The sequence below is a fragment of the Salmo trutta genome, chromosome 10 (genome assembly GCF_901001165.1).
Source record: "Salmo trutta chromosome 10, fSalTru1.1, whole genome shotgun sequence".
NCBI classification, from domain to species: domain Eukaryota; kingdom Metazoa; phylum Chordata; class Actinopteri; order Salmoniformes; family Salmonidae; genus Salmo; species Salmo trutta.
Genome location: NC_042966.1, coordinates 38,857,052 through 38,869,796, shown reverse-complemented (window position 1 = coordinate 38,869,796; position 12,745 = coordinate 38,857,052). Strand labels below are relative to the sequence as shown.

General features: G+C 42.0%; 1 protein-coding gene across 2 annotated transcripts; it reads right to left on the bottom strand.

Moving 5' to 3' along the window:
* Nucleotides 1-1,828: 1,828 nt before the first annotated feature.
* On the bottom strand, nt 1,829-12,036 carry LOC115201703 (proton channel OTOP3). 2 transcript variants are annotated; one of them, XM_029765532.1, is made up of 8 exons: nt 11,418-12,036; nt 11,083-11,230; nt 4,644-4,780; nt 4,375-4,433; nt 3,912-4,051; nt 3,015-3,706; nt 2,553-2,732; nt 1,829-2,326 (listed from the first exon to the last, which is right to left on the bottom strand). In XM_029765532.1, exons 1-8 carry the CDS (start codon nt 11,766-11,768, stop codon nt 2,156-2,158), a joined length of 1,878 nt encoding a protein of 625 aa, XP_029621392.1. In that variant the 5' UTR covers nt 11,769-12,036; the 3' UTR covers nt 1,829-2,155. The 2 variants fall into 2 exon arrangements, with proteins under 2 accessions (XP_029621392.1, XP_029621393.1); XM_029765533.1 differs by having other exon boundaries at nt 3,015-3,703.
* Between the last annotated feature and the right edge of the window lie 709 nt (nt 12,037-12,745).

Genomic DNA, 12,745 nt, shown 5'->3' with positions numbered 1-12,745 from the left:
CGTACAGAGGCCCATTATCAGCAACCATCACTCCTGTGTTCCAATGGCACGTTGTGTTAGCTAATCCAAGTTTATCATTTTAAAAAGGCTAACTGATCATTATAAAACCCTTTTGAAATTGTTAGCACAGCTGAAAACGGTTGTTCTGATTAAAGAAGCTAATAGTCATTTACAACATTAACAATGTCTTCACTGTATTTCTGATCAAACTGATCTTATTTAAATGGACAAAAAAAATGTGCTTTTCTTTCAAAAACAAGGACATTTCTACGTGACCCCAAACTTTTGAACGATGGTGTATATGTTACTTAAGATTGTTTAAATGTTTGTTTTAGATGAAGATTTATTTTTAGTTTCTATTCTTGAAATGTTTTTACAGAAAGTTTCATTTTTTGGTATCCCTTTTATCACAGTAAAGCTCCTTTTCATTTTGGAAGAGTGTGAAATAGAGACAGACTAGAGAGAGACCTGGGGACTGACCGGGACCTCCGGGAACTGACTGAGACCTGGGGACTGACCGGGACCTCCGTGAACTGACTGACTGAGACCTGGGGACTGACCGGGACCTCTGAGCTGACTGAGACCTGGGGACTGACTGGGACCTGGGGACTGACTGAGACCTGGGGACTGACTGACTGACACCTGGGGACTGACCGGGACCTCTGAGCTGACTGAGACCTGGGGACTGACCAGGACCTCTGAGCTGACTGAGACCTGGGGACTGACCAGGACCTCTGAGCTGACTGAGACCTGGGGACTGACCGGGACCTCTGAGCTGACTGAGACCTGGGGACTGACTGAGACCTGGGGACTGACTGAGACCTGGGGACTGACTGAGACCTGGGGACTGACTGAGACCTGGGGACTGACTGAGACCTGGGGACTGACTGAGACCTGGGGACTGACTGAGACCTCTGAGCTGACTGAGACCTGGGGACTGACTGAGACCTCTGAACTGACTGAGACCTGGGGACTGACTGAGACCTGGGGACTGACCGGGACCTCCGTGAACTGACTGACTGAGACCTGGGGACTGACCGGGACCTCCGTGAACTGACTGACTGAGACCTGGGGACTGACCGGGACCTCTGAGCTGACTGAGACCTGGGGACTGACTGGGACCTGGGGACTGACTGAGACCTGGGGACTGACTGACTGACACCTGGGGACTGACCGGGACCTCTGAGCTGACTGAGACCTGGGGACTGACCAGGACCTCTGAGCTGACTGAGACCTGGGGACTGACCAGGACCTCTGAGCTGACTGAGACCTGGGGACTGACCGGGACCTCTGAGCTGACTGAGACCTGGGGACTGACTGAGACCTGGGGACTGACTGAGACCTGGGGACTGACTGAGACCTGGGGACTGACTGAGACCTGGGGACTGACTGAGACCTGGGGACTGACTGAGACCTGGGGACTGACTGAGACCTCTGAGCTGACTGAGACCTGGGGACTGACTGAGACCTCTGAACTGACTGAGACCTGGGGACTGACTGAGACCTGGGGACTGACCGGGACCTCTGAACTGACTGAGACCTGGGGACTGACCGGGACCTCTGAGCTGACTGAGACCTGGGGACTGACTGGGACCTGGGGACTACCTGGGGACTGACTGACACCTGGGGACTGACCGGGACCTCTGAACTGACTGAGACCTGGGGACTGACCGGGACCTCCATGAACTGACTGACTGAGACAAGAAGTGATATCTCTGGAATGTATGTATTGGCTTTTGAACTGCAGGCAAATGCTGTTGTATTCTGTGTCTGATTTTCATAATGTCAATATTTTCAAAACATATCACATGTAATAAATAATGTATTATGAATCAAAGTACACATGTTTTTAATGTCAACAGAGAAATGTTTACATGTCTCATCTTTACAGAAATGTGATATTTAGCTAGTCACTAGTAGTCAGTCGGCACAACATTTCACCCAAGGATATGAAAAGGTGGACGGAGCTCATTGTGGCCTTATGTCCCAGAGGGGAGCAGTTTGTCAGTGTTGTAGTTCCTATCCCTCAAGCAGTGATGAGCTCCATCAGGGCACCCCTGTAGAAGACTCCCAGAGGCTGAACCAGGTTGACCAGGTTAAACCAGGCAGAGAAGAGAACAGGGGAGGGGAGTGGGGGAGAGGATAGGATAGGAGCTCAGCCAGTGACGAGGATCTCTATCAGGGCCCCCACAGAGTGCATCCTGTAGAAGACTCCCAGAGGCTGAACCAGGTTGACCAGGACAAACCAGGCAGAGAAGCCAAAGAACTGCTTCCCCAGGCCGTTCTCAAACTGGGGGTGGGCTCCAAATGCTGGGATCATCCACAGCTGTGGAGAAGGGGGAGAGAGAAAAGATCGGGGGACAAATTAAATTACATTATATTGGAAAAGGGATAGGGTGTGAATACTAGCCTGATCCCAGATCTGTATGTGCTCCAAGGACAAAGCATAGGAGTTGGCAAGCAAGCACCAACAGTTCTGCCACCAGGCTAGGTAAATACTGTGTAACATGATATTACAAGATCACAGACGTAATAGCCTTGGAGTTACTCACCATGATATTGGAGAGAATGAGGAAGGCACAGATCTCCTGTGTGACTCTTTTGTACAAGGTCTGTTGTCCTTCCTTGACTTGGCAACCAGGTGGTGCTGTCACTGCTTTTCCCTTCTCCAATAGAGACATCGCTCCTCCTACTTTATTCCTGTCATTTGTATTCTCCATGGTCTTCCTCTTCTGCTTTGGCACATGAGAGGGGTCACATTGTCAATGTATTACTATAGATAAAAGTGTAACTACACTTCTGGTTGTATTGATACAGTATGGTATGAGTATGGTGCTATCTCAGGGCACAGAAAGTTCTGAAGTAAAGATGGCTGGATGAATACATATTTGTTGTTCTCTTTTACATTTTAAATAAAGCAATTTAGTAGGCAAATCAGTCTTATCCAGAGGGAATTGGAGTTGTCAACATTACTTGAACCATCAAATTGAAGAAGGAGAAGAAGAGTGACTTGCCATGAATATGCTGATCCTCTCCTTTCCTTTCCCCTTGGTGAGGGCCAGGTTGGGGTGTCGGTGGAGGCCATTGATGATGAAGACATTCTGCAGCAGGAGCTCCAACAGGCTTAGGAGGGAGTAGGAAAGATCCAGGCTTCCCAGTGGTCCGCTAGGCCCCACAGCCAGAGCAGCCACCAGAGAGAAATAGGACAGGGCAAGCTGACCCAGGGCTGCCCCAACCAGGAGGGCCACATCCAGGCTACGCGTGGGGTTATGTCCCCTCTCATCCGCCCTCCTCTCCAGCTTATGGACCAACACGCCAGTCAGGGAGCAGAGGGACATGATGGGCATTACAGCTAGATGGTAGCCGTAGAATATCAGAAACGCAGTGGGCCGGTGCTGGCCTCGGTTCACCCAAACTTGATACAGGATGAACACAACCACCCCAGCTATAAGGACCAGACCCCCGAACAACGGCCCAAATAGGATCCCACCTTCGTGGACGATGCGTAGGGTAATCTTCTGGGCATGGTGGGGTATTGACCCAGGGCTCATACGCCTGCCCACGTTCTTCCACATCACATAAAGCATGCAGCCTGCCATCAGGTAGTACTCCATGTTGAAGGGATACAGGACTTCATAACCCTTCCTGAAGAACAGGCACACTGTGTCTGCACTGCACTGGCATAACGTTGCATTTCTCAGCCCTGCTGAAAGGAAATCAGACAGGTTGATGAATAATTCCTTCATAGTATACAGTAGTAATATCATTAGATATTAACAACATCTTTATAATTCAGTTATAGGTCCTCCAAATTGTCTGACTAGTGGGCAAGCACAGTGTACCTACTTTCTTTGTGATAACTAAAACACATTTCTGTACTGTTTTATGTAAGGATTTACTACGGTATATACCCGAGTCAGCGCTATCTGCGCTGCCATACGTGGCGCGGCCGTCCTCCTTCTCCGTCTCTATCTCCAGATGAACGGTGTCTTCTGTCACCGCGTTCAGCCACAGCAACAGATCTGCGCTCAGAGTAACCATCAGCCCAGACCTGGCGTGGAAGCATAAACACACACACATATCACAGTTCAAATGTATTACATGACAATATGAAATGAGATGTATGGATGATTCACTCTGAAATAAAGACAGAAAATTGCATAACAATAAGCTACAAATAAACACATAAAATCACACAATAAGCAACAAAGGGGTTGAAGCGTTCACAAACACCAGCAATCCCATTATTACCTGTTTGCTTTGTAATGTATAGGTCCCTATTGGTTCCTTTAGTCAATGCAAATACCATAGATCTCTCCAATAACAACAAGATGATGGTAAATGTTTTTGTAAATGAAATTGAGAGGCATGCACCTGGTAATGATCTTGTGCTTGTGAATACAGTCTTTGGAGTGAGCCCAGAGCAAATAGGTCTACAAAAAAACATTCATTCAAATGTTAAGGAAATTACATTGTCCAAGTCAATATCAGTTTAGAATATAGGTTCAATACAGGTCTCTATTACCAAAGAGATATGATCTGCTTTAAATAAAGGTTCAATCAAATTAAAATGCATTGAAAATATTTTAAACATTTTGGAAAATGAAATTGACTCCAAACAAAAGCCAATGATTGATGATTACCTGTAGGCCAAGAAAGGGAGCCTCGATGAAGGGGGCAAGGACTTTAGCAACCGGCTTACACTCCTTCATCATGACATAGTAACCCATCTTGAAGAGATGCATCAGGAGACTGAAGGCGGCAAACAGCATCAGGACCACTGACATGGCAGGGAGTCAGGGGTCAATCAGAAACAGAAGTTTTAGTTTTGGTTGAGTCCCACATGCTATCCTATTCCCTATGTAGGGCACTCCTTTTGACGAGAGCCCTATGGGAACAGGGTGCCATTTGAGATGTCTTTCAATAAAACATTTAAAATAACGCATAGATATCTGATAGAATGACTAACTACAAACTGTCACGATATAGAAGCCACCCTCATTGAATTGATTGTCCCTATTGAATTACAACGACCCAACCTGCATTCAATCACTATAAAGCATTTGGGGACGGATGATGGAAATTAGTGCAGGTGTAACATTCTGGTTCTGACTCCTAACCAAGGCAACCAATCAGCAGGGATGGATATGATGCTACTGGAGCTCATGCAAGTCTTTTATTCTGGGATGACAGACAATATATATAACACATGTTTTAAAAAATATATATATTTTATAAACAATACAAAGCATACACATTCAAACAACTACATCACACCTGCCCAGGCCCATTAGCACACACCCCCATCACTCTCCGCCACATTGTCACGTTGGTATAAATGGGTCGAGAGATAGGTGCAGGAATGTGTAATAGTTTTTTTAAATTGTACCCAAATTACATTGTGCTGAGTAAAGGCACAGGGATGAAGACCAAACATGATACAAAACACAGGGTTGAAACCCAAACAAAAGAGCGAGGAGTACCTTGAATAAATACACAAGGACACAATGAGTAACACACGGGATGAGACCTGTAATCGTCTGCGCAATACACGCGGCACGAAAGCCAAAACACACAGCACAGGTACTCACACTCACCAATGGACATTGTAACAATAATCAACAGGACAATGGTAAACCAAGGGCACACTTATACAAATTACTAATCACTGGGAATCGGGGCCAGATGTGTGTAATGAAAGTTCCGGAGGAATCCGTGACAGTACCCCCCCCCCCCCCCCCCCCCAAAGACACCGGCCTCGAGGACGATCACAGGAACGCAGTGTGGGTCGATCAGGACCCGATGCAGCTGCTGAAGTTGCGTTGCCGTCGGACGGGCCAGTTGCCGTTGCCAGAGTTGCGGCGGACGGACCAGTATCAGTGGCGTTGGACGGCCCAGTTGCAGCTGCCGAAGTTGCGTATTCGGACGGACCCGTTGTGGCGACGTCGGACGGCCCAGTTGCAGCTGCCGAAGTTGCGGAGGCGCCGGACAGACCAGTCGCAGCGTCGTCAGATGGGCCATGCCCGCTGTCTCTCTTAATGGTCGATTATTCTGTCAAGTTGCTATAAATGGGTCGGGAGACAGGCGTAGGAATGCGTAATTCTTTTAAATTTATTTTACCCAAATGACAGCGTGCTGAGTAAAGGCACAGGGTTGAAACCCAAACAAAAGAGCGAGGAGTACCTTGAATAAATAACACAAGCGCACAATCATTAACACATGGGATGAGACCCGTAATTGTCTGCTCAATCCACAATGGCACGAAAGCCAAAACACACAGCACAGGTACTCACACTCACCAATGGACATTGTAACAATAATCAACAGGACAATGGTAAACCAAGGGCACACTTATACAAATTAATAATCACTGGGAATCGGGGCCAGGTGTGTGTAATGAAAGTTCAGCAGGGATCCGTGACACACATGGCCTGAAACTGCACCATTTTGTTTCTCTTTGTAGCCCAAGCGTTTTCATTATTTAAATACGAAATCATTTGATTTTTCCATTGTGTTAATAATGGCGGATTGATTGATTTCCATGTTTTCAGTATACGTTTTTTCAAGATCAGAAGAGAATCATCCAACCCATTGGGCATCTCACTATACCCCATGTCTTGAAATATGCAGACAGATGGATTAAAAGTAAGTTCACAGTATAATACTTCTCACAGCCAATTTTCTAGCTCCGCCCAGAACTTCCGGACTTTCTACCATTCCCAGGAAGCATGGATTAGTGAGTCATTATTCATTTTGACTCTGCCATTGTGCTGTAGAATTTGTGAAATGTGTCTCTTGTATAATCAATTCTATACATTAGTTTGTACTGGATTAAGCATACATTTTTGTTAACTGTAATTTCGTTAGTTAAGCTCCAACTTTCCCTCCATCTTGTGCCAACATCAGTTCTTTTTAAGTCTTGGTTCCAATAGTTTATATTATTTTCTAAGAGATTGTCAGTTGGATAGGCTCTCTGCAAGGTGTTGTATATCTTACCTATAATATGAACATCATTTTCTACATCATTCCCTCAAAGTTGCTCTGATGTCCAAAAGATTTCAAATCAACCTTTCGTGATATGTAACTTTTAAGTTGCATGTATTTGAAACTATCTACATTGGTCAATCCAATTTACTTGTTAATTATGTAATGGAAACACATTTATTTCCTGTTACCAAGTCATTTATAGTTTCTATGTCTTTAGTTTTCCATGTGGATAAATTTATAGGGGATTTCTGAAAAGTTAACCAAGGATTGTTCCATAAGGTTCCATATTGTTTCTTGTAGAATACGTTTCATTTTCTTCCATTTTGTTTTTTAACCTTCACCCCAGTCTGAGGTCCTGAGGACTCTGGGGCAGGTTTTCATCAAGGATCTCTCTGTACGTTGCTCCGTTAATCTTTCCTTCGATCCAAACTAATCTCCCAGTCCCTGACACTGAAAAACATCCCCACAGGTCTTCATGTGCCATTTACTGAGGAGTGTTTTTCGTCTGGCCACTCTTCCATAAAGGCCTGATTGGTGGAGTGCTGCAGAGATGGTTGTCCTTCTGGAAGGTTCTCCCATCTCCACAGAGGAACTCTGGAGCTCTTTCAGAGTAAACATCGGGTTCTTGGTTACCTCCCTGACCAAGGCCCTTCTCCCTCGATTGCTCAGTTTGGCCGGGTGGCCAGCTCTAGGAAGAGTCTTGGTGGTTCCAAACTTCCTCCATTTAAGAATGATGGAGGCCTCTGTTCTTGGGGACCTTCAATGCTTCAGAAATGTTTTGGTACCCTTCCCCAGATCTGTGCCTCGACACAATCCTGTCTTGGAGCTCTACGGATAATTTCTTTGACCTCATTGCTTGGTTTTTGCATTGACATGCACTGTCAACTGTGGGACCTTATATAGACAGGTGTGTGCCTTTCCAAATCATGTCCAATCAATTGAATTTACCACAGGTGGACTCCATTCAAGTTGTAGAAACATCTCAAGGATGATCAATGGAAACAGCCTGAGCTCAATGCACCTGAGCTCAATGTCTCTGAGTTGCATAGCAAAGGGTCTGAATACTTATGTAAATAAGGTATTTCTGTTTTTATTTTGAATATATTTGCAAAAATGTCTAAAAACCTGTTTTCACTTTGTCATTATGGGGTATTGTGTGTAGATTGGTGAGGAAAAAAATTAATTTGATAAATTTTTAAATAATGCTGTAACGTAACAAAATGTGGAAAAAGTCAAGGGGTATGAATACTTTCCCGAAAGCAATGTTCCTCTTTAGTGTATTTAACTATATCTGGCAAGTAAAAGTCCTGGGTGGCAAGTTGATACAATTCCAAGTCTGGAAGGTTAAAACCAACCTCAGATTTACAGTAGGTTGATGTAAAACTTTCCTTTTTAATATATGCGTTTTAATTTAATTTTTAAAGTTTGATATGACTGAATATATTCTTCAGTGGGGTAATTGGTATTTCCGAAAATAAATACAAAAACTTTGGCAGCAATGCCATTCTAAAGAGTTTTATTCTACCTGTAAGATTTATGATTTAGATTATAAAATGTAATTAGATCTGCTTTCATATTGTTGAGTAATAGAATAAAGATATCTTTATATATTTGCTGTTTGTTGTCACTTATTAAGCATCCTAAGCATGTAATATTTTCTGTGATCGACTTAAAGGATTGCTGTAGATAATTAGTAAAACACATTTTTTTCCCTATTGCCATTATTTGGTTTATTATTTCCACGTAAATTTTATATCCTGAGATTTTTTTTATATTCTGAAAATATTTTTAGCAAAGGGGGCATTGAGTTTTCAATATTGGTCAGGAAAATCAGGATATCATCTGCAAATATGTGTAGTTTAAATTAATGTTTACCAATACTGATAGCTGTTACGTTGTGGGTCCTGTTTAATTCTTTCTGCAAGCGGTTCAATTGCCAGTGCAAACAGGAGGGGAAAGGGGACATCCCTGTCTTGTGCACCTTTCTCAAGCAATTTCATCAGATAATGTATTATTTGTGTATATTTTTGCTTTAGGACATTCATACAACATTTTTATATGATGTATTATTTCAGCTGGAAAGTTGAAAGCTTCCAAAGTTTTGAATAGAAAATGCCATTCAAGACAGTCAAAAGCCTTTTTCTGCATCACCAGCCATTATTGATAAATCTACAGTACATCTTATTTTTTTGTATTAAACTGAAACCCGTTCTTATATTTGTTTGTAAGTGTCTATTTGTAATAAATCCTGTTTGATTGATATGTATCAAGTCTGGTAAGACTTTTGCCATTCTATTGCTTATAAGCTTTGTTATTATTTAATGTAACAATTGATTAAACTTATGGGTCTATATTCAGCAGGGGACCTTGCAGATTTTCCTGGTTTTAATATAACTGAAATAACTGTTTGATACATGGAACTAGGAAATACTGAGTTGAGTGAGGTGTGTATTTTATGGGAAAGCCATCCATTCCTGGTGCTTTTCTCCATGTGAATGTTTTAACAGGATCTAATGTTTATTCTTGGGGGATCTCTGTTTTTAGAGATTATCTCATGTCTGCTGATAGTTGCTTCAGAGTTGTTGAGTCTAAGAAGGCTATAGGTTCCTTCCAATTGTTGTTTAATTCTGATTGATATATATTTTCACAGAAGCTTTTTAAAATGGTAATTAATCGCGTTGTTGTTTCTAATTACCACTTTTCTATCTTTATTTTTGAAAATTAGAACTGGTTTAGTGTGTATTCGTTTTGTGACAGCTGTGAGATATTTACCAGGTTTTATTTACCGTTAAGTAGCATGCTGTAGTCGTAAGCTCTCTTCAAGAGAAAGACATACATTTTATTTTATTCTTTCCTTGTAAAGATTTTTTTGATGGGCTTTTTCTAAGATAGGGATTTCCTAGTCTTTTTCTTTCATTTCAATTTCTAAATCAGATTACATTTTTGCCAAGTATGAGATTATCATGCCCCTAACATATGCTTTAAAGGCATCCCAAATTATACTGGGAGTCGGCTTTTCTCTGTCCTCTACGTCTAAATTTGTAATGGTAGTCAATTCTTAAAAAGCTTTTCTTACTTTGAGAAAAAGGAATCGTCTTTTGTATTTAGGAATAATATCCTCCAAGTGTCCTGTAAATCATTTGTGGAGGTTTTTTCAGCCTCTTTATAGGCTTCCTAAAATTGCCTTTTTTTTATATACTACATCTGTCAACGTTATTGAATGTATAGTTTAAATGTATAATTTATAAATGTATAATTCATAAATGTATAATTTAAATGTACAATTTATAAATGTATAATTTATATGTATAATTTAAAAATGTATAAGTTATATGTATAATTTATAAATGTATAATTCATAAATGTATAATTTAAATGTACAATTTATAAATGTATAATTTAAAAATGTATAAGTTATATGTATAATTTATAAATGTATAATTTAAAAATGTATAATTTAAATGTATAATTTACAAATGTATAATTTGTATGTATTATTTATATGTATAATTTAAATGTATAATTTATAAATGTATCATTTTAGTCACCTGCTAAAATAATAGTTCCGGTCTGGATTTGATCTCATATAACTTGAATTATATCTATATATTTTTTATCTGGTCGGATAAACACTCCAAACCTCCTACCTGACAGCTTGGAAGCGTACGCATGGTCCTAAAGCACACCCTTCGTCGCCAGGTAAAGTTGCACCCCTGCAGTATATAGCTAAAATTTTTCCCAGTTTCTTATTCAAATAAATACTACATAAGTAGCCTATAAGGCATAATCCATGACTTGTGTTTCTATCTGTCTATTCAAACCCTAAAGTAACAATAAGTACTGTAAATATAACTCCAAGTTTTGAGTTTCAAGGTTTATGAGTTGTATGTACAGGATACACTTGGTATACACCGTCCAATGAAATACTTTCTTGTTAGGTTCCTTCTTGACAATGCAGCAACAATTAGAAATGATAAAAGACAAGAATACGAACATAAATTAAAATGGCTCAGTAGAACAGAGTAAACATTTTGTCATAAGTATAATACAAGAAGGTACAATTTATAGTCTAAATAATAATCCAAGATGGCCTACCTGTGACGGTGATTCCCCCAGCATGGTGGTCTTTATGTGGGCTAATCCCAGGTTTCCTCCTGACCCAGAGTAGGTACCACAGCATCCAGGCCAGGCTGAGACACATCAGCAGCAACATGAAGATCTGGGGCTCCTGGTGCCTGAGGCCCTGAGGGTTGAAGTCTCAGTTAAGGGACCACACATGCAAAGAGGAATGCTTAAACTGGAACATACAGTATGCCAGTGCACAGACTATTAGGACATGTTGCTATGAGTTCATTAGAGAGAATTAAAACAAAGCTTAATTGCACATTTTATCCCAAGAGAGTGCTGGCCTTGTTTCATATTTTTTGAACCTGAGGGTTGAAGGCCTGGCCAGCTACCAGAGCTGCCCCAAGCAGGACAACGTTGAGGCCCAGGAGCCCGGAGAGCAGCCGTCTCCCACTGGGGGCCCACACCAGGACTGGGTCTGGGTCTGGGTGCGTATGGTTTCCGGATCCCTCCTCTTCCTCCTCCTCCTTCTCCTCCTCCTCAGCCTTGCACTGACTTTCAGGGACCATGGTGTCGGCTGTTGCTGTGGTAGCAGACTCCTGGCACTGACTTCCAGGGTCTATGTTGTCGGCTGTCGCAGTGGTACCAGACTCCTGGCACTGACGTCCGGGGACCATGGTGTCAGCTGTCGCTGTGGTACCATGCTCTGAATCCATACTTACTGACTTTAATTAGTCTGACTCCTTTTACTTTCACTATATCCACTCTGCAGCTCCTTTTTCAACCTCTCTCTTTCTATTTTGCTCTGTCGGTCTCTCTCTCAATCTCTCTCTCCCTCTCTCCTTGTATCTTTCTTTAATCCATTACGTATCCAGCAGTCTCTCTTGTTCTTTCCCTCTCCCTCATAATTCAAATCTAATGAGCATTAGGAAGCTGGACCTACCCAGTAAGAGCGTGTATTAAATGCAGGTGAAAAAACCTCACCTGCACTCCCATTGGTAGTCTCAAGGTTGTGTAGATGTGGCGGAATCCTATATGTGGGACTAATCATGCCACGCCTTTAATAAAATAAATAGTCTTCTGTTATTCTGTGTACCAAATGGCAGCATATTCCCTTTATAGTGCACTACTTTTACCATGGCCCCATAGGGCTCTGGTCAAAAGTAGTGCACTATATAGGGAATATGCTGTCATTTGGGACAAAGCCAATAAATCTCAGTTGACTTATGTTGCACGTTGACCTTAGTGTTTTCATTGTTCAAATAAACCATGAATGAATGCTTAAAGCCAGCGTTGCAGTGACTGGATGTCACCATTAATCACTCTTGTAGTGTTCGTTTTTTTACTGTTTATTTCACTGTTGTTTATTATCTATTTCACTTGCTTTGGCAATGTAAACATGTGTTTCCTGTGCCAATAAAGCCCCTTAAATTGAAAATTGAGAGAGAGAGAGAGAGAGAGAAAGAGAGAGAGAGAGTGTGTGTGTGTATCTCAGCACAACAGGGCAGGAACCAAGAAGAAGCAAGAAGAGACAGAACAAAAATCAATCGTTCCTTTTATAATCGTTTGTATTTAAAATCAGTTGTTGACCAATCACAGACCAAATCTGAGCAACACGGCCAATTAAATCATACCAACCAACATCTGCTAGGAGCGGGTCACACCTTGATGTGATGACCTGAGGGAGTGGTCT

What these genes read in the sequence shown, in the direction of transcription:
- LOC115201703 (XM_029765532.1), bottom strand. Translation starts at nt 11,768, where the DNA reads ATGGATTCAGAGCATGGTACCACAGCGACAGCTGACACCATGGTCCCC. An exon ending in CTCCCTTTCTTGGCCTACAG is followed by an intron (nt 4,434 to 4,643) that starts GTAATCATCAAT and finishes GTTTTTTTGTAG; the next exon opens with ACCTATTTGCTCTGGGCTCA. An exon ending in CGCAGATAGCGCTGACTCGG is followed by an intron (nt 3,707 to 3,911) that starts GTATATACCGTA and finishes ATTTCCTTTCAG; the next exon opens with CAGGGCTGAGAAATGCAACG.